This window comes from Scardinius erythrophthalmus (genome assembly GCF_964197995.2).
Source record: "Scardinius erythrophthalmus genome assembly, chromosome: 11".
NCBI classification, from domain to species: domain Eukaryota; kingdom Metazoa; phylum Chordata; class Actinopteri; order Cypriniformes; family Leuciscidae; genus Scardinius; species Scardinius erythrophthalmus.
In genome coordinates, this window is record NC_138231.1 from 15,435,202 (window position 1) to 15,454,890 (window position 19,689).

General features: G+C 39.1%; 1 protein-coding gene across 1 annotated transcript in view; it reads left to right on the top strand.

Moving 5' to 3' along the window:
- Positions 1-19,689, top strand: part of ccn6 (cellular communication network factor 6) — an 83,480-nt gene that overhangs the window by 56,373 nt on the left and 7,418 nt on the right. Inside the window, exons 2-3 of the mRNA XM_081378775.1 lie at positions 12,804-13,065; positions 18,350-18,589. Coding sequence (XP_081234901.1) covers positions 12,804-13,065; positions 18,350-18,589 — 502 coding nt within the window. The remainder of the gene's footprint in view (positions 1-12,803; positions 13,066-18,349; positions 18,590-19,689) is intronic.

The following is a 19,689-nucleotide window of genomic DNA, read 5'->3' on the forward strand; positions in this document are numbered from 1 at the left end:
GATGTTGTCAACCTCATTGATATTGTTCATTCAAAAAACCCATACTGATATAATTATAAATAATAACTAGAAAAATGCATTTCCGGGGGATCTGCAAAGTGCGCTTGCTCGGGTGCGGTTCACTAACGTTAGCAGGTAGTGGATAAGGGTGCGTTGAAGTTTGCTTGATCTGAGAATTTCAACAATAGTACTTTTTTCAAGATTGTGCAAAAAGGTGAAAATTCATGTGCATTAAGAGACATGTCTGCAATGTAGACTATAGTGCCAATGGCATTGTTTATGTGGCTTGGTTGTTGGTTTTGAAATAATTGGTTATGAATATACAGCAGAGCAACTCTCTGTTTTTTTAGTGTTTTGTGTGATGAAACAGTATTGAAAAGAAGTTGACAGTCTTAATTTACTGTATCCAATAAGCCAATACAAAACTCGCAGCTGTTCTGTGGTTGAGTGTTCCCTTTGATTAGGAACAAATTTACTATCTCAAATTAAGGTCTACCGTAATTACCGATGCTTTGATTGCTGCTGTCAAGATGGTTGTCATCACCTACACAGAAACGCTGATTTTTATAGCCTACCGTCAGTCCTCATATTGTAATTAAATGAAAAACGCTATCAGTTTCACTATTAGCTTATTCAAGCGATGCAATCGCAACAACATGGATAACGCTGTTTGGCCATGCCTAACTTATATGACATATGCACCATATGCTAGAGTTACACATCCCGCTGCCATTTCAGGGCTTGAATTTTGGTGCGGAAATGTGGGGATTTCACATAATTTAAACCATTCCCGCAAGGTTAGCTTTTATAGTGGGAGAAATTCCCGCACAAATATATTCGCTTCATCTCAGAGCAAATGATTAAAAAATAAATTCACAGATGCGAGAAAAAAGATGTCAAACTGTCTTTTATTTTCGAATTTAATTCCTCAATCAGCGCTGGACCGGCATTTTCTGTCTTCCGCTGAGCCCTGGCTGTAGACAGATGTTTCACGCTGTCAATGCAGTGGTCTGCGTTGCGCTGATCTTATTCACACTATCGAGTGTAGGTGTAGCATTCTAACAGTCATAATGAGCTGTTTGTGAAGAAATCTGCTTCCAAGTTATGTCATTTTAATCACTAAATTGAAACATTAAAAAACAATTTGCTCTTTATGGTGTGCGAGTGATAGAGCGCGGCAGCAACGAACCATCAGCTTGCAGCGTAACAACATTGAATGCTCGGCCGAAAAGCTGATCATAGCTTGGTTGCTGACATAATTATCACGCGCCAGAGAGCTCGGACAATTTGTCATAAACATTACCTACCCATCTTTAATATTTCCTTTTTTTGGCTGTATGAATTGTATGTAACAATTGTATGTATGTATTTTTCACGTTTATTGCGTTATTTGATAAAAAAAAAAAGATAATAAAAACACTTGCTTGTCATATTTATTTACTTTTTACATTTATATGTGAAAATAAAAGAGAACAAAACACTACACAACACATTTGATTTTTCAAATATAGATATAACGGTATATATAAATAAATAACCAGGTCTGGTCTTATAAATGATTGTTTTCTAACACGCGTGCACTGTTGCCATGGTGACATTTTTGTTTATTTTTCATTCGCGCTCTATCGCCTTATTGTGTTGGATTGTGGGAAATAGTGTCTCAGCAAGTGTACATCGTATGTACACTCGAATTCAGAGAGGATTGGGTAAAAGTAGTGAAGAATGGAGGGAATGATGTCGTTCACTCAGAATTCGGACACCTCTACAAAATGGCCGACACCCTAAATAGTGCACTATATAGTGGATAGGGAGCGATTTCAGACACAGCTCTTGTCATCATGGAGAGTGCAGTTCATGGTTGCATAGCAACGACAGACGCTACAGGAGACCAAGCGCTTGTGGAAAGGAGACAGCGGCGCGCTCGCGCTTTCCACTTGTTTTTACACATCTAATGTGCGTTCCATTCGACAGGGTCCATATGCAGTGTTCACTGCTCCTCTGCTCCCTGAGCACGGTATATCAGTTGAAGTGGACTTCACTGACTATAACCGCTCTTTTGAAACGCCCTGCAAATGTCATCAAAGAAAGTCAACGACGGAGTCGCGCAGATTATGATATAACATAAATATATATAGGACTACATTCATATTTTAATTTGTATTATTATATTATATATTTACAATTATATTGCACAATTTTACAACTGCCTAAAATAAAATCACTTTACTTCACAAATCAGCTAAGCTGGCTGCATTCACTGTGGTAAATTATAATCATCAAAAATAGTAGGCTATATGTAATATTCACAACAATAACCGTTAAAAATACTGTCATTTGTATAACAATGGCGAAATGTATGAATACTTACACACATACGTAAACTCCTCCATCGTTAGTTATGACCGTTCTGACTGGTGATGACGTGGTGCGCGAAATGACAGTTGGGTGATCATGGCTCTCCACTTCCTGTGAAGTGATGTATCGATGTTCCCTTATTCCCTATGCCGTGCGCAGTGCCCTTCGAACTGAACATGTTCGCTCCCTTCGGATTAGAATCTAACTTAAGATGGCGGAAAACCCTGTGAAGTCCACTTCGCAGTCCACTTATGGTCAAATGGAACGCACCTGTTGATTGTTTGAGCATGTGACTGCGCGTTTCTCCTTGTTTTCTATTGTTATGCGCAGCATATTTCCCGTGCGCACAAACACAGCCACAGACAATGAATTGTTTGTTCGGTTAGAGAAGAAGAGCATGATGTATTTTGTATAAAGTTTTTTTTTTTTTTTATTAACTGCTTTGAGAACTGGAAATGCACAATTCATGCATACAAATCTGTATATATTAATAAATACAGATGATTAAATTAGACCAATGCAAAAAACGAAATTCATGCCTGCATTTATTAAGACAAACCTAGTAAAAACGAATGCAGTATATACACTGACTTGGCAGCTCTGTGAAATGTAATACAACAGTGCCACCTACTGTCTAAATGCATTAACATTAAAAGTGTGAGGTGAACTCTTGCATAGACATAGGTAAATGGGTTTGTCTATTAGCCTGAAATAAAACATTTAAAAAAAAAATCAGATCTTGTGCTTCCTCACATTGGAGTCCTGAGTTCATGTATAAAGTTTGGTTTCGATACGTGACAGAGTTCCTGAGATATGGACGACTACCTGTTTGGCGACTACGCCGCCGATTTCGTTTGGCTGTGACAGGCAAACGCTTCCGAAAATCAAAAATCCTTCTAGTAACTTTTGTGAGGATTGGTCCAAGGATCATGTACGTCCAGTTTCGTGAAGTTCGGACCAAATTTGTGACCTGTGAAACTTTAGTTTAGCTTTCTGTTCAATCCACTATGGCGGACAAACGACATGGACTCGTGATGTCATCTTCGCGAGCAACTTACAGCGGTACTGACCGTACGTTTTAAAGTTGGAACGGTGTCTGTCTCAAAGGGCCTAGGCGCAGGAGCTGGCCAAAATTTTTCTCCCGGGAATAATAATAATAATAATAAGAATAAATATAGCTGCAAGCAGCCATTACCGGGGCCAAGCTGAATAAGACGACAAGACATGCCGACATGTCTGAAAGTGTCAGACCAACTGCAACAATGAGCAATTAAAGACATTTAAAGAGGATTTTAGGCAAAATGCCTGAAAAATCATAGAAACAAATAAAAATATGATTTGATGGATTATCACTTTCGACCAATAGGTGGCGCAGTTACAAAACTGATGTGATGTGGTCAGAGTGAAGTTACAATGACACATACAAAGTTTGGTGTCAATATGTCAAGGCATTGCAGAGATAAAGCCTTAATTAATGCTATTAGCATCATGCCTCAACTTTGCTGCTGCGCTATACGAAAACGGTTTCGTCTATCGACACGAAATCCATAACTTTTAGTCGGCACGGTCTGGAGATGATACGATTCGATTTTGGTGAAAATCGGACAAACGGTCTAGGAGGAGTTCGAAAAAGTAGGTTTTGAATGAAAATCAAGATGGCGGACAAGAAGTTTGACCAAATAAGGAAAATTTGGTATCTATGTTCTCGGCTTGACCCAAGGAATCTATTAAGACCAGTGGCATTTACATAGGCCGATGTATTCAAAAGTTATTAGCAGTTTTGGAAATGTTGTTATAACTTTTGACCACTAGGTGGCGCTGTCTCTAAATATTTTGGGTACCTTCAGGGGATGGTGCTGATGGCACATTCTGAGTTTCGTAATATTACACCAATGCATTTGTTTAGTATAGCATTTTATTTCACAAAACTGCATTGAAGTCAATGGGAATTTCATGTTTTGTTCTATTATAGCGCCACCAAGAGGCTCAGTCCCACCATTTTTTTTATGTGTCCTCAGAGTGAGCCCATACATATATGTGTCGATTTTGGTGCAAAAATCTCAATTTGCTTCGGAGTTATAGACATTTATATGAAAAAACACGAAAAAAATGACTGACACATGACTTTGATTGGAAATTAGTACCCCTAAACATCAATATTTTCGCATTTGGGCATTGGCGTATAGCTATCGACCTATGTTTCCAAACTTCTGACGGTGGTTTCGTCTCGATCGGACTAGCGGTTTCAAAGATATAGCCAAATGTTTTTTAAGCGCTAAATCACAACGCTACACAAACCGTAAGGCAAAACCTAGCATGTTTGGTATCGTAGGACTCGGCAATGATTCAGGAGTCTAAAAAGATGAGTTTCGTGAAAATAAGTCGACCACACCCAAAGTTATAAGCATTTGAAAAAAAAAATTCACCACTAGGTGGCGCTGTTTCGAAACTTCTCAGGCTCATTCAGGGCATTGTGCTGATGACCCATACCACGTTTCGTAACAATCCGTTCATGCGTTCATAAAATACAGAATTTTAGCACAAAATTCAAAATGGCCGACAGCCAAAATGACCGATATGGTCAAATTGGATATCAGTCGACTCGGCATGTTGCCCTGAATCTAACGAGACCAATTGTATGATTTTTGGACAAACTGTTCAGAAGTTATAAGCAAAAATAGCCATTTTTCATATCTCCGGACCAGTAGGTGGCGCTGCGCCGAAACGCAGCATGTAGCCTCAGGTCATGCTTGTGAGTACAAGTACCAAGTTTGGTCTGAATACGATAAACCGTTGCGGAGATACGGCCTTACGACTGTTTTTGCTAGCGCTACGTAAAATGTATTCGTGCGTTTATCGAAAACGGTTTGACGAATCCATTTGAATTCCATAACTTTTTGTCAGCACTACCTGAAGATGATCTGGTTCAATTTTCGTGCAAATCGGACAAACCGTCTAGGACGAGTTCGAAAAAGTAGCTTTTTTTGAAAATTCAAGATGGCGGCCATATTTTTATGACGGCAAATGACGTCATAGGGTGCAATCGAATCGCCATGAGCTCAGGAATCAGTGGAAAAAAGAATTTCGCTGATTGGCCTTACGGTTCAAAAGTTATTAGCAAAATAAAAGTGAAATTTTGGACAGGTGGTGGCGCTAGAGGGAATGACTTAGAAACACCAAAATTGGTGTATTTAATGTTGAGACGGTCCTCTATCAGAATGTCAAACCAAAACAACTTTCCCGCAATCGGTTCTATGGGCTGCCATAGACTCCCAGTCGGAAGAAGGAAGAATAATAATAATAAATATAGCTGCAAGCAGCCATTACCGGGGCCAAGCAGAATAAGACGACAAGACATGCCGACATGTCTGAAAGTGTCAGACCAACTGCAACAATGAGCAATTAAAGACATTTAAAGAGGATTTTAGGCAAAATGCCTGAAAAATCATAGAAACAATAATTAAAAATATGATTTGATGGATTATCACTTTCGACCAATAGGTGGCGCAGTTACAAAACTGATGTGATGTGGTCAGAGTGAAGTTACAATGACACATACAAAGTTTGGTGTCAATATGTCAAGGCATTGCAGAGATAAAGCCTTAATTAATGCTATTAGCATCATGCCTCAACTTTGCTGCTGCGCTATACGAAAACGGTTTCGTCTATCGACACGAAATCCATAACTTTTAGTCGGCACGGTCTGGAGATGATACGATTCGATTTTGGTGAAAATCGGACAAACGGTCTAGGAGGAGTTCGAAAAAGTAGGTTTTGAATGAAAATCAAGATGGCGGACAAGAAGTTTGACCAAATAAGGAAAATTTGGTATCTATGTTCTCGGCTTGACCCAAGGAATCTATTAAGACCAGTGACATTTACATAGGCCGATGTATTCAAAAGTTATTAGCAGTTTTGGAAATGTTGTTATAACTTTTGACCACTAGGTGGCGCTGTCTCTAAATATTTTGGGTACCTTCAGGGGATGGTGCTGATGGCACATTCTGAGTTTCGTAATATTACACCAATGCATTTGTTTAGTATAGCATTTTATTTCACAAAACTGCATTGAAGTCAATGGGAATTTCATGTTTTGTTCTATTATAGCGCCACCAAGAGGCTCAGTCCCACCATTTTTTTAATGTGTCCTCAGAGTGAGCCCATACATATATGTGTCGATTTTGGTGCAAAAATCTCAATTTGCTTCGGAGTTATAGACATTTATATGAAAAAACACGAAAAAAATTACTGACACATGACTTTGATTGAATATTACTACCCCTAAACATCAATATTTTCGCATTTGGGCATTGGCGTATAGCTATCGACCTATGTTTCCAAACTTCTGACGGTGGTTTCGTCTCGATCGGACTAGCGGTTTCAAAGATATAGCCAAATGTTTTTTAAGCGCTAAATCACAACGCTACACAAACCGTAAGGCGAAACCTAGCATGTTTGGTATCGTAGGACTCGGCAACGATTCAGGAGTCTAAAAAGATGAGTTTCGTGAAAATAAGTCGACCACACCCAAAGTTATAAGCATTTGAAAAAAAAAAATTCACCACTAGGTGGCGCTGTTTCGAAACTTCTCAGGCTCATTCAGGGCATCGTGCTGATGACCCATACCACATTTCGTAACAATCCGTTCATGCGTTCATAAAATACAGAATTTTAGCACAAAATTCAAAATGGCCGACAGCCAAAATGACCGATATGGTCAAATTGGATATCAGTCGACTCGGCATGTTGCCCTGAATCTAACGAGACCAATTGTATGATTTTTGGACAAACTGTTCAGAAGTTATAAGCAAAAATAGCCATTTTTCATATCTCCGGACCAGTAGGTGGCGCTGCGCCGAAACGCAGCATGTAGCCTCAGGTCATGCTTGTGAGTACAAGTACCAAGTTTGGTCTGAATACGATAAACCGTTGCGGAGATACGGCCTTACGACTGTTTTTGCTAGCGCTACGTAAAATGTATTTGTGCGTTTATTGAAAACGGTTTGACGAATCCATTTGAATTCCATAACTTTTGGTCAGCACTACCTGAAGATGATCTGGTTCAATTTTCGTGCAAATCGGACAAACCGTCTAGGACGAGTTCGAAAAAGTAGCTTTTTTTGAAAATTCAAGATGGCGGCCATATTTTTATGACGGCAAATGACGTCATAGGGTGCAATCGAATCGCCATGAGCTCAGGAATCAGAGGAAAAAAGAATTTCGCTAATTGGCCTTACGGTTCAAAAGTTATTAGCAAAATAAAAGTGAAACTTTGGACAGGTGGTGGCGCTAGAGGGAATGACTTAGAAACACCAAAATTGGTGTATTTAATGTTGAGACGGTCCTCTATCAGAATGTCAAACCAAAACAACTTTCCCGCAATCGGTTCTATGGGCTGCCATAGACTCCCATGGCGGAAGAATAATAATAATAATAATAATAATAATAATAATAAGAAACGGAACAGATACAATAGGTGCCTCCGCACCTTCGGTGCTTGGCCCCTAAATATAGCTGCAAGCAGCAATTACCGGGGCCAAGCAGAATAAGACGACAAGACATGCCAACATGTCTGAAAGTGTCAGACCAACTGCAACAATGAGCAATTAAAGACATTTAAAGAGGATTTTAGGCGAAATGGCTGAAAAATCATGTAAAAAGTGATTCAAAATATGATTTAATGGATTGTCACTTTTGACCAAAAGGTGGCGCTGTTACGAAATTGATGTGGTGTGGTCAGAGTAAGTAGACAGTGACACATACAAAGTTTTGTGTCAATATGTCGAGGCATTGCAGATATAAAGCCTGAATAGTCATTTTGGCATCATGCCTCAACTTTGCTGCTGCGCTATACGAAAACGGTTTCATCAATCGACACGAAATCCATAACTTTTTGTCGGCACAGTCTGGAGATGATACGATTCGATTTTGGTGAAAATCGGACAAACGGTCTAGGAGGAGTTCGAAAAAGTAGGTTTTGAATGAAAATCAAGATGGCGGACAGGAAGTTTGGCCAAATAAGGAAAACTTGGTATCTATGTTCTCGGCTTGACCCAAGGAATCTATTAAGAACCGTGGAATTTCAATAGCCAGATTTATTCAAAAGTTATTAGCCTTTTTGGACTTTTTTTATAACTTTTGACCACTAGGTGGCGCTGTCTTGAAATATTTTGGTTGCCTTCAGGGGATGGTGCTGATGACACAATCTGAGTTTCGTAATATTACACCAATGCATTTGTTTAGTATAGCATTTTATTTCACAAAACTGTATTGAAGTCAATGGGAATTTCATATTTTGTTCAATTATAGCGCCACCAAGAGGCTCAGTCCCACAATTTTTTTTACGTGTCCTCAGAGTGAGCCCATACATATGTGTGTCAATTTTGGTGAAAATATCTCAATTCGCTTCGGAGTTATAGACATTTATATGAAAAAACACGAAAAAAATGACTGACACATGACTTTGATTGGAAATTAGTACCCCTAAACATCAATATTTTCGCATTTGGGCATTGGCGTATAGCTATCGACCTATGTTTCCAAACTTCTGACGGTGGTTTCGTCTCGATCGGACTAGCGGTTTCAAAGATATAGCCAAATGTTTTTTAAGCGCTAAATCACAACGCTACACAAACCGTAAGGCGAAACCTAGCATGTTTGGTATCGTAGGACTCGGCAACGATTCAGGAGTCTAAAAAGATGAGTTTCGTGAAAATAAGTCGACCACACCCAAAGTTATAAGCATTTGAAAAAAAAAATTCACCACTAGGTGGCGCTGTTTCGAAACTTCTCAGGCTCATTCAGGGCATTGTGCTGATGACCCATACCACGTTTCGTAACAATCCGTTCATGCGTTCATAAAATACAGAATTTTAGCACAAAATTCAAAATGGCCGACAGCCAAAATGACCGATATGGTCAAATTGGATATCAGTCGACTCGGCATGTTGCCCTGAATCTAACGAGACCAATTTTATGATTTTTGGACAAACTGTTCAGAAGTTATAAGCAAAAATAGCCATTTTTCATATCTCCGGACCAGTAGGTGGCGCTGCGCCGAAACACAGCATGTAGCCTCAGGTCATGCTTGTGAGTACAAGTACCAAGTTTGGTCTGAATACGATAAACCGTTGCGGAGATACGGCCTTACGACTGTTTTTGCTAGCGCTACGTAAAATGTATTTGTGCGTTTATCGAAAACGGTTTGACGAATCCATTTGAATTCCATAACTTTTTGTCAGCACTACCTGAAGATGATCTGGTTCAATTTTCGTGCAAATCGGACAAACCGTCTAGGACGAGTTCGAAAAAGTAGCTTTTTTTGAAAATTCAAGATGGCGGCCATATTTTTATGACGGAAAATGACGTCATAGGGTGCAATCGAATCGCCATGAGTTCAGGAATCAGAGGAAAAAAGAATTTCGCTGATTGGCCTTACGGTTCAAAAGTTATTAGCAAAATAAAAGTGAAACTTTGGACAGGTGGTGGCGCTAGAGGGAATGACTTAGAAACACCAAAATTGGTGTATTTAATGTTGAGACGGTCCTCTATCAGAATGTCAAACCAAAACAACTTTCCCGCAATCGGTTCTATGGGCTGCCATAGACTCCCATGGCGGAAGAATAATAATAATAATAATAATAATAATAAATATAGCTGCAAGCAGCAATTATCGGGGCCAAGCGCAAGCAGATGACAGGATATGCCAACATGGCTGAAGGTGTCAGACCAACTGCAACAATGAGCAATTAAATACATTTAAAGAGGATTTTAGGCGAAATGGCTGAAAAATCATATAAAAAGTCATTCAAAATATGATTTAATGGATTATCACTTTCGACCAATAGGTGGCGCAGTTACAAACTGATGTGATGTGGTCAGAGTGAAGTAACAATGACACATACAAAGTTTGGTGTCAATATGTCAAGCCATTGCAGAGATAAAGCCTGAATAGTGCTTTTAGCATCATGCTTCAACTTTGCTTCTACGCTATACGAAAACGGTTTCGTCTATAGACACGAAATCCATAACTTTTAGTCAGCACACTCTGGAGATGATACGATTCGATTTTGGTGAAAATCGGACAAACGGTCTAGGAGGAGTTCGAAAAAGTAGGTTTTAACTGAAAATCAAGATGGCGGACAGGAAGCTAGGCCAAATAAGGAAACCTTGGTATCTATGTTCTCGGCTTGACCCAAGGAATCTATTAAGACCAGTTGCATTACAATAGGCCAATTTATTCAAAAGTTATTAGCAGTTTTGTAAATTTTGTTACAACTTTTGACCACTAGGTGGCACTGTCTCAAAATATTTTGGATACCTTCAGGGGATGGTGCTGATGGCACATTTTGAGTTTCGAAATATTAAACTAATGCATTTGTTTAGTATAGCATTTTATTTCACAAAACTGTATTGAAGTCAATGGGGATTTCATGTTTTGTTCTATTATAGCGCCACCAAGAGGCTGAGTCCCACCATTTTTTTTACATGTCCTCAGAGTGAGCCCATACATATGTGTGTCGATTTTGGTGAAGATATCTCAATTCGCTTCGGAGTTATAGACATTTATATGAAAAAACTCGTAAAAAATGACTGACACATGACTTTGATTGGAATTTACTACCCCTAAACATCAATATTTTTGCAATTGGGCATTGGCGTATAGCTATCGACCTATGTTTCCAAACTTCTGACGGTGGTTTCGTCTCGATCGGACTAGCGGTTTCAAAGATATAGCCAAATGTTTTTTAAGCGCTAAATCACAACGCTACACAAACCGTAAGGCGAAACCTAGCATGTTTGGTATCGTGGGACTCGGCAACGATTCAGGACTCTAGTGAGATGAGTCTCGTGAAAATAAGTCGACCACACCCAAAGTTATAAGCATTTGGAAGCATTTGGGAAAAAAAATTCACCACTAGGTGGCACTGTTTCGAAACTTCTCAGGCTCCTTCAGGGCATCGTGCTGATGATCCATTCCGAGTTTTGTAACGATACGTTCACGCGTTCATAAAATACAGCATTTTAGCACATAATTCAAAATGGCCGACAGCCAAAATGGCTGATCGGGGAAAATTGGATATCAGTCGACTCAGCATGATGCCCTGAATCTAACGAGACCACTTTTATGATTTTTGGACAAACCATTCAGAAGTTATAAGCAAAAATAGCCATTTTTCATATCTCCGGACCAGTAGGTGGCACTGTGCCGAAACGCAGCATGTTGCCTCAGGTCATGCTTGTGATGAGATGTACCAAGTTTGGTCTTAATATGATAAAGTGTTGAGGAGATACTGGCTTGTGTCTGTTTTCGCAAGCGCTACGTAAAATTTGTTTGCGCGGTATTCGAGAACGGTTTGATGAATCAACACGAATTCCATAACTTTTTGTCGGCATGGTCTGAAGATGATCTGATTCAATTTTCGTGGAAATTGGAGCAACGGCCTAGGAGGAGTTTGAAAAAGTAGGTTTTTCGGAAAATTCAAAATGGCGGAAAAATTATTATGACGAAAAATAACGCCATAGGGTGCAATCGAATCGCCCTGAGCTCAGAAATCAGAGGAAAAAAGAATTTTGTTTCTAGCCCTTGTGGTTCAAAAGTTATTAGCATAAACATGAGTGAAACTTTGGACAGTTGGTGGCGCTAGAGGGAATGACTTAGACACACCAAAATTGGTGTATTTAATGTTGGGACTGTCCTCTATCAGAATGTCAAACCATTACAACTTTCCCGCGATCGGTTCTATGGGCTGCCATAGACTCCCAGTCGGAAGAAGGAAGAATAATAATAATAATAATAATAATAATAATAAGAACGGGAACGAAAACAATAGGTGCCTCCGCACCTTCGGTGCTTGGCCCCTAATAATAAGAAACGGAACAGATACAATAGGTGCCTCCGCACCTTCGGTGCTTGGCCCCTAATAATAATAATAAGAACGGGAACGAAAACAATAGGTGCCTCCGCACCTTCGGTGCTTGGCCCCTAATAATAAGAAAACTTAAGAAGAACAATAAGTGTGCTGCTTTCAGCAAGCACACTTAATAATAATAAGAAAACTTAAGAAGAACAATAAGTGTGCTGCTTTCAGCAAGCACACTTAATAACAGTAAATTATGCATAATTATATGCAACTAAACCTCAATCAAACCCTAATCCTACCCTAGCCCTATAGGTAAGTACATGCTATTAATTAATATTACTCACTACTTAAATGAATAATTACACTTTACCTTAAAATAAAGTGTAACCGAGTTTCTTTATGATATTAAAGTAATTTTGCATGTTAATGATACTGTGGCACACTTGGACACTTACCATTTGGAAAGAAGGTTGTGGATCAACAGAGCAGTAATGTAAAATGACAGTTTCTCTTCAGAACAAACCAAAATGGAAAACCTTTTGTTTCTATTTCAATGGTTTTCTTTTCTTTTTGCATGTATTGCAGGTCTCTGCTAGCAGGCAGAAGCAGCGAGAAGGGATGGTGCCGGCGGAGAGGAGGCAGTTCTGTAGCTGGCCGTGTAAGTGTGGTGTTCGGCAGCCATGTGCCCCTGGTGTCAGCTCCATCTTGGACGGCTGCGGCTGCTGCAAAACCTGCGCACAGCAGATTGGGGAATCATGCAACGAGAGGGACGTCTGTGATCCTCACAAGAGCATGTACTGTGACTTTTCCAAAGACCAGCCGCGTTATGAGGTTGGCATCTGTGCTTGTGAGTGAACGTTTTATGGAAAACCTGTGTGGTTGTTACCAAATTACAGCATCTTTAAAATAAGATATATTTATTTGAGATGCTTAATTGTTTTCAGAGAATAAAGCTGCGTAATACAGAGCCCCGCACATGATATTCAGGGAAAAAAATATTGTGGCCTCAAATTAAGAATTAATTTCCTTGACTAAGTGACCACATTCAGTTTGTAAATCATGGCGACTTTGCCTTAAAGGATTAGTTAACTTCATAATTAAAATTTACTGAGAATTTACGTGAATTCTTCCCCCACGTGAATTAAGGTTTTTGAGGAAAACATTCCAGGATTTTTCTCCATTTAGTGGACTTCCAATGGGAACCAATGGGTTGAAGGTCCAAATTACAATTTGAATGAAGCTTCAAAGGCTCTACATGATCCCAGACGAGGAATAAGGGTTTTAGCACCAAACCATCTGTCATTTTCAAAAAAAAAAAAAAAAAAATATATATATATATATTAGGGTGCATCAAAAAACACAATTCTTGAATTTTGATATGGCTGGGTGCTAAAAATGTTCCAATATATGTAGAAACAACACATGCAAAATATTTTTCCAGTACATGATGATTTAGGGGTGCCACCGCACATCTGGTTTTGTTGGATAAAGTGCTTAACAGTGCTCAATGGTCACAATGGAGATCTGAGGTAAACAATACTACAGCTCAAGAAAACTGAGATTATCTTTCTGTTTGAGGTGATCTTTCTGTGTTGGGTATGTATTATTACATAATTACTATCATATCTGTAATTTTGTCTTTGTATACTTATTATTCATAAGTCATTTAAGTCATATTTATAGGTATTTGGTGCTCATTACATCTAGCTAACGTTAGCTAGCAACAGTTTGCTAACCACAGTTAGCTATCTATGTTAGCTAAGCTATTAAGCTTAACATCAACAGTATTCTAGAGTGGACAATGTCATATTCAGAGTATACAGTGGGGAGAATACGTATTTGATATACACTGGCGATTTTGCAGGTTTTCCCACTTACAAAGCATGTAGAGGTCTGTAATTTTTATCATAGGTACACTTCAACTGTGAGAGACGGAATCTAAAACAAAAATTCAGAACCTGTATAAAAGACACCCATCCGCACACTCAATCAAACAGACTCCAACCTCTCCACAATGGCCAAGACCAGAGAGCTGTGTAAGGACATCAGGGATAAAATTGTAGACCTGCACAAGGCTGGGATGCTAGGCTGGGCGCAATTATTAGAAAATGGAATAAGTTCTAGGTGACGGTCAATCTCACTCGGTCTGGGGCACCATGCAAGATCTCACCCCGTGGGGCATCAATGATCATGAGGAAGGTGAGGGATCAGCCCAGAACTACACGGCAGGACCTGGTCAATGACCTGAAGAGAGCTGGGACCACAGTCTCAAAGAAAACCATTAGTAACACACTACGCCGTCATGGATTAAAATCCTGCAGCGCACACAAGGTCCCCCTGCTCAAGCCAGCGCATGTCCAGGCCCATCTGAAGTTTGCCAATGACCATCTGGATGATCCAGAGGAGGAATGGGAGAAGGTCATGTGGTCTGATGAGACAGAAATAGAGCTTTTTGGTCTAAACTCCACTCGCCGTGTTTGGAGGAAGAAGGAGGATGAGTACAACCCCAAGAAAACCATCCCAGCCGTGAAGCATGGAGGTGGAAACATCATTCTTTGGGGATGCTTTTCTGCAAAGGGGACAGGACAACTGCACCGTATTGAGGGGAGGATGGATGGGGCCATGTATCGCAAGATCTTGACCAACTACCTCCTTCCCTCAGTAAGAGCATTGAAGATGGGCCGAAACACACAGCCAGGGCAACTAAGGAGTGGCTCCGTAGGAAGCATCTCAAGGTCCTGGAGTGGCCTAGCCAGTCTCCAGACCTGAACCCAATACAAAATGTTTGGAGGGAGCTGAAAGTCTGTATTTCCCAGCGACAGCCCCGAAACCTGCAGGATCTGGAGAAGGTCTTTATGGAGGAGTGGGACAAAATTCCTGCAGTGTGTGCAAACCTGGTCAAGAACTACAGGAAACGTATGATCTCTGTAATTGCAAACAAAGGTTTCTGTACCAAAGTTCTGCTTTTCTGATGTATCAAATACTTATGTCATGCAATAAAATGCAAATTAATTACTTAAAAATCATACAATGTGATTTTCAGGATTTCTGTTTTAGATTCCGTCACTCACAGTTGAAGAGTACCTATGATAAAAAATTACAGACTTCTACATGCTTTGTAAGTGGGAAAACCTGATAAATCTGAAGTGTATCAAATACTTGTTCTCCCCACTGTAGATGTCTCATGTGTATTGAGAGTAGCATTGTAATTGTTACAGTAAATTAACAGGGTAAGGCCACGTGAACATGTCCCATTGACCTCCATTCATTTTGTCTATAGGACAAATGAATGGAGAATCTTGAAAGTTGAATTCTGAGAAATGCCCAAGTTGCCCAAAGGGTTCAAACAAACAACTTTTACTTTGATAACCCTATAGAACATGTTACTGTATAAAAGTTCACTGTACTCAACATTTCCAGGTCAACCTTTTGGCAATTAGACAAAAAATTGCACATTTTTGAAATTTCGCCAAAGTTCATGGTGGCACCCCTAAATCTCAATGGAATTCCTCAAAACTTTGCAAAAGTCATTTTTATGTTAATTGGAACAAAATGCAATGCCAGCCAAATTGATATTTTTAAATTAAAATTTCCCATTCAAATTTGATGCACCCTAATATATATATATACAGTATAGATATACTTTTTAACCACAAATGCTCATCTTGCATTTACTGTGATGCGCCACACATTACGTAATCGCGTTGAAGGGTCACGCGTGACGTAGGCGGAAGAACAGACTGAGGGCCCTATCTTACACCCGGAACAATGCAGCACCAGGCACGGAGCAAGTGTTTTCTGCTAATTTCAGTCCGACGCAGTTATCATTTTCACATCCTGTGCCAAGTTATTTAAATAGCAAATCCATTTGCGCACATTTGTGCACCCCTGGTCTAAAAACGAGGTGTGTTCTGGCGCATTGTTGGCACGTTGCTATTTTGAGGGAACAGAAATAGACTGCGCCATTGACCAACTGAAACCTGGTCTAAAGTCAATGGCGCAATATTTTTTAGTTAGTAATGTGCGCCTATAGGCGGGTCCACAATGCGCGTACATTCTGCTTATTAAACACACAGGGACGCACAGCAGCACACAAACATGCCAAATATAAAAATTATTGCAATGTAAAATATTATTATTGTATAGGGGAGAGCGGGGCACAAAGTAACGCTTTTTGACTTTCTCAGTTTGTGTAAATCTACTTATGGTTCAGAGTATTTATTTTTTCCCACATTAATTTCCCACGTCTACTACAATTATGTGGTTTTGTTTTATTAATACAGTATATACTTTTTTCTTGATATACCCCGAAAGAATGGAAGTGAAATGTGACAACATGCCCCATAGGTGGGGTACATTGTAACATGACCATATGACAGCTTAAAATGTTATCTGATCTAATAAAAAAAATATACAAAACAAACTAAAATATTTTCTAAATAAAATACAATTAAAAAACTTTTTCATATAAAATAATGGCAATTTTTAATAATTAAATATAAACTAATTTTTGAGTTTTGACTACGAACACATGAAAACACAGCTATACAACATAGTTCAAAACAAATAAATAATTAGTAATTTCTGAACATTGACTCTCAGTCTTTATTCACCTTTTTCTCACGTTTTCCCAATATAATTAATAAAAGTATAGAATATAATAGCGTATTTCTAATAGGGGCACATTGTAACGCAGTGTTACAACATGCCCCCGCCTGCACAACTGGGATTTAAACCCTGCTAGTGTCTTCTGCTAGTTAGCAAAGCATTAAATAACTATCTCAACTGTTAAATAACATCTTGGAGATTAAAATAATATCAGATTTGTCTTATTTTAAATAAACACAAAAAATAGAGATGAAAAATTAACTTAAGTAAGAAATTTACTTTTGCTATGGTTTAATAAATGTCTATGGATATCTTCCAAAAATAAAATAATTTTGGCGGATTTTTTTTTATATATATAGTGTTGATATGACAACTAGTAAATACACAAAGTTTCGTCATCCAAGCATGTGCAGAAGTATTTAAAACAAGCATGTTACATCTAACCCCGCGTTAGGTTGTGCCCCGCGCTCCCCTACATAAAGATATGGTGGAATCCGGCTGGTCCCGTAGATGGTCTGCTTGCACACTTTTACCTCGCACACGAGCAGTTCCGTTTGCGCTCTGGAGACGGCTTCGTTCTTTCCACTATCAAATTCCGTCATGTAAATAGCGAATCTGCCATGGTGCGATCGCAACTGGCATTGAAAGGGAATGGGAGATAAGACTCTGATTGGTTTAATGCACGTAAATCCCAAAACACACCCATTACTCATTAAGAGAATAGGGACAACCCTTTTAGAGCATGCGCAGGGTGCGCCGAACATTTTTCCCGTCGTTAAACTAGCGAAAGTGGATTCGGACACGGCCTAAGTGAACTTGCACCCTGCGCTTTAGACCATGCGCTTAGATCGTTAAAATAGGGCCCCTAGTGTTTACAAAGCGAACGTGCAAAGACTAAGTCAAACGCCATTTACAAAATAAATAAAAGGTAAAACAATGATGTCGGATGATTTTGAAGCTGGAGGAGAAAATGAGATGGAGTTTTTTGCCCAAAATTTTCCACCTATGTCAGGTTACCGCCTGACCTTTCCAACGTGAATACGTAATGCGTGAAGCCATGGACATGCAAGGCGAGCATTTGTAGTTAAAAAGTTTATATATTTAAAAAAACAATTTTTAAATGGCCGATGGTTTGGCTAGATAATACCTTTATTCCTCGTCTGGGATCATGTAGAGCCTTTGAAGCTGCATTGAAACTGCAATTTGGACCTTTAAACTGTTGTACCCCATTGAATTACACTATATGGATTAATCCTGGAAATGTTTTCATCAAAAACCTTAATTTCTTTTTGACTGAAGAAAGAAAGGCATGAACATCTTTGATGATGTGGGGGTGAGTAAATTATCAGGAAATTTTAATTCTGAAGTGAACTAATCCTTTAATTTATTCCAATTTATCATGACCACAGTTTAAATAAAATGAGGGAACAAACTAAAACAAGGAATTAAGTTTAGAAGAATTAATTTTAGTAGACCTAAATTTACTTTTTGCACTCCATAGTCTATCCTGTATATTTTTGCAGACATGATGGGGGTTGGTTGTGACCTGAATGGGGCTCACTATGATAACGGACAGGCCTTCCAGCCCAACCCTCTCTACAAATGCACTTGCATCGCTGGAGCCATCGGCTGTACCCCTGCCTTCATCCAAAAACCGGCAGGAATGTTGAGTCCTGCTGTGCTCCAGGGCAACTTGCCAGCAGGACTCAAGAGTAATCAAAGCCCTAAACACCAACAAGACACCACCTACAGGACCATGTCAGGTAAATGTGACCCAGTGTGTTGAGATATTAAAGACAACAAAACACATATCATGCAATTTGACATATTTCTGAGGGAATATTCTGAGAAAATATATTTATGGGTTAATATTATTATTCACCACCCACACAGTTAATTACATGAGTTTTTACAGGGGTGAAGAGGGTTATAACATTTTGATGAAAGGTTATGACAACAGCAAGACCTGGGATATTAAGTAAATAATGTAGGTTCCATTTTGATTTTTGATGTTGACTTAAAAGGAATGTTCTTGGTACAATTAAAGGATGTCATTCTTAAAGGATTAGTTCACTTCAGAATAAAAAAAAATCCTGATAATTTACTCACCCCCACATCATCCAAGATGTTCATGTATTTCTCTTCAGTCGAAAAGAAATAGGAAAACATTCCAGGATTTTTCTCCATATAGTGGACTACAACGGTTATCAACGGTTTGAAGGTCTAAATTGCAGTTTCTATGCAGCTTCAAAGGGCTTTACACGATCCCAGCCGATGAATAAGGGTCTTATCTAGCCAAACCATCGGTCATTTTCGAAAAAAATAAACATTTATATACTTTTTAACCACAAATGCTCGTCTTGCACGTCCACGACTTCACGCATTACGTAATCACGTTGAAAGGTCACGCATGACGTATGCGTTAGTACTGACCTAGTGTTTACAAAACAAATGTGCAAAGTCTAAGTCAAACGCCATTTACAAAAAATAAAAAATAAATAAAAGGTAAAACAGTGATGTCGGACGATTTAGAAGTTGGAGGAGAAAATGAGATAAGTTTTTCGCCCTACATTTTCCGCCTATGTCAGGTTACTGCGTGACCTTTCCAAAGTGATTAAATAATGTGTGAAGTTATGGACGTGCAAGATGAGCATTTGTGGTTAAAAAGTATATAATTGTTTTTGTTTTGTTTTTTAAAATGACAGATGGTTTGGCAGGATAAGACCCTTATTCCTCAGCTGGGATCGTGTAGAGCCCTTTGAAGCTGCATTGAATTTGAACCTTCAACCCGTTGATAATCATTGAAGTCCAATATATGGAGAAAAATCCTGGAATGTTTTCCTCAAGAACCTTAATTTCTTTT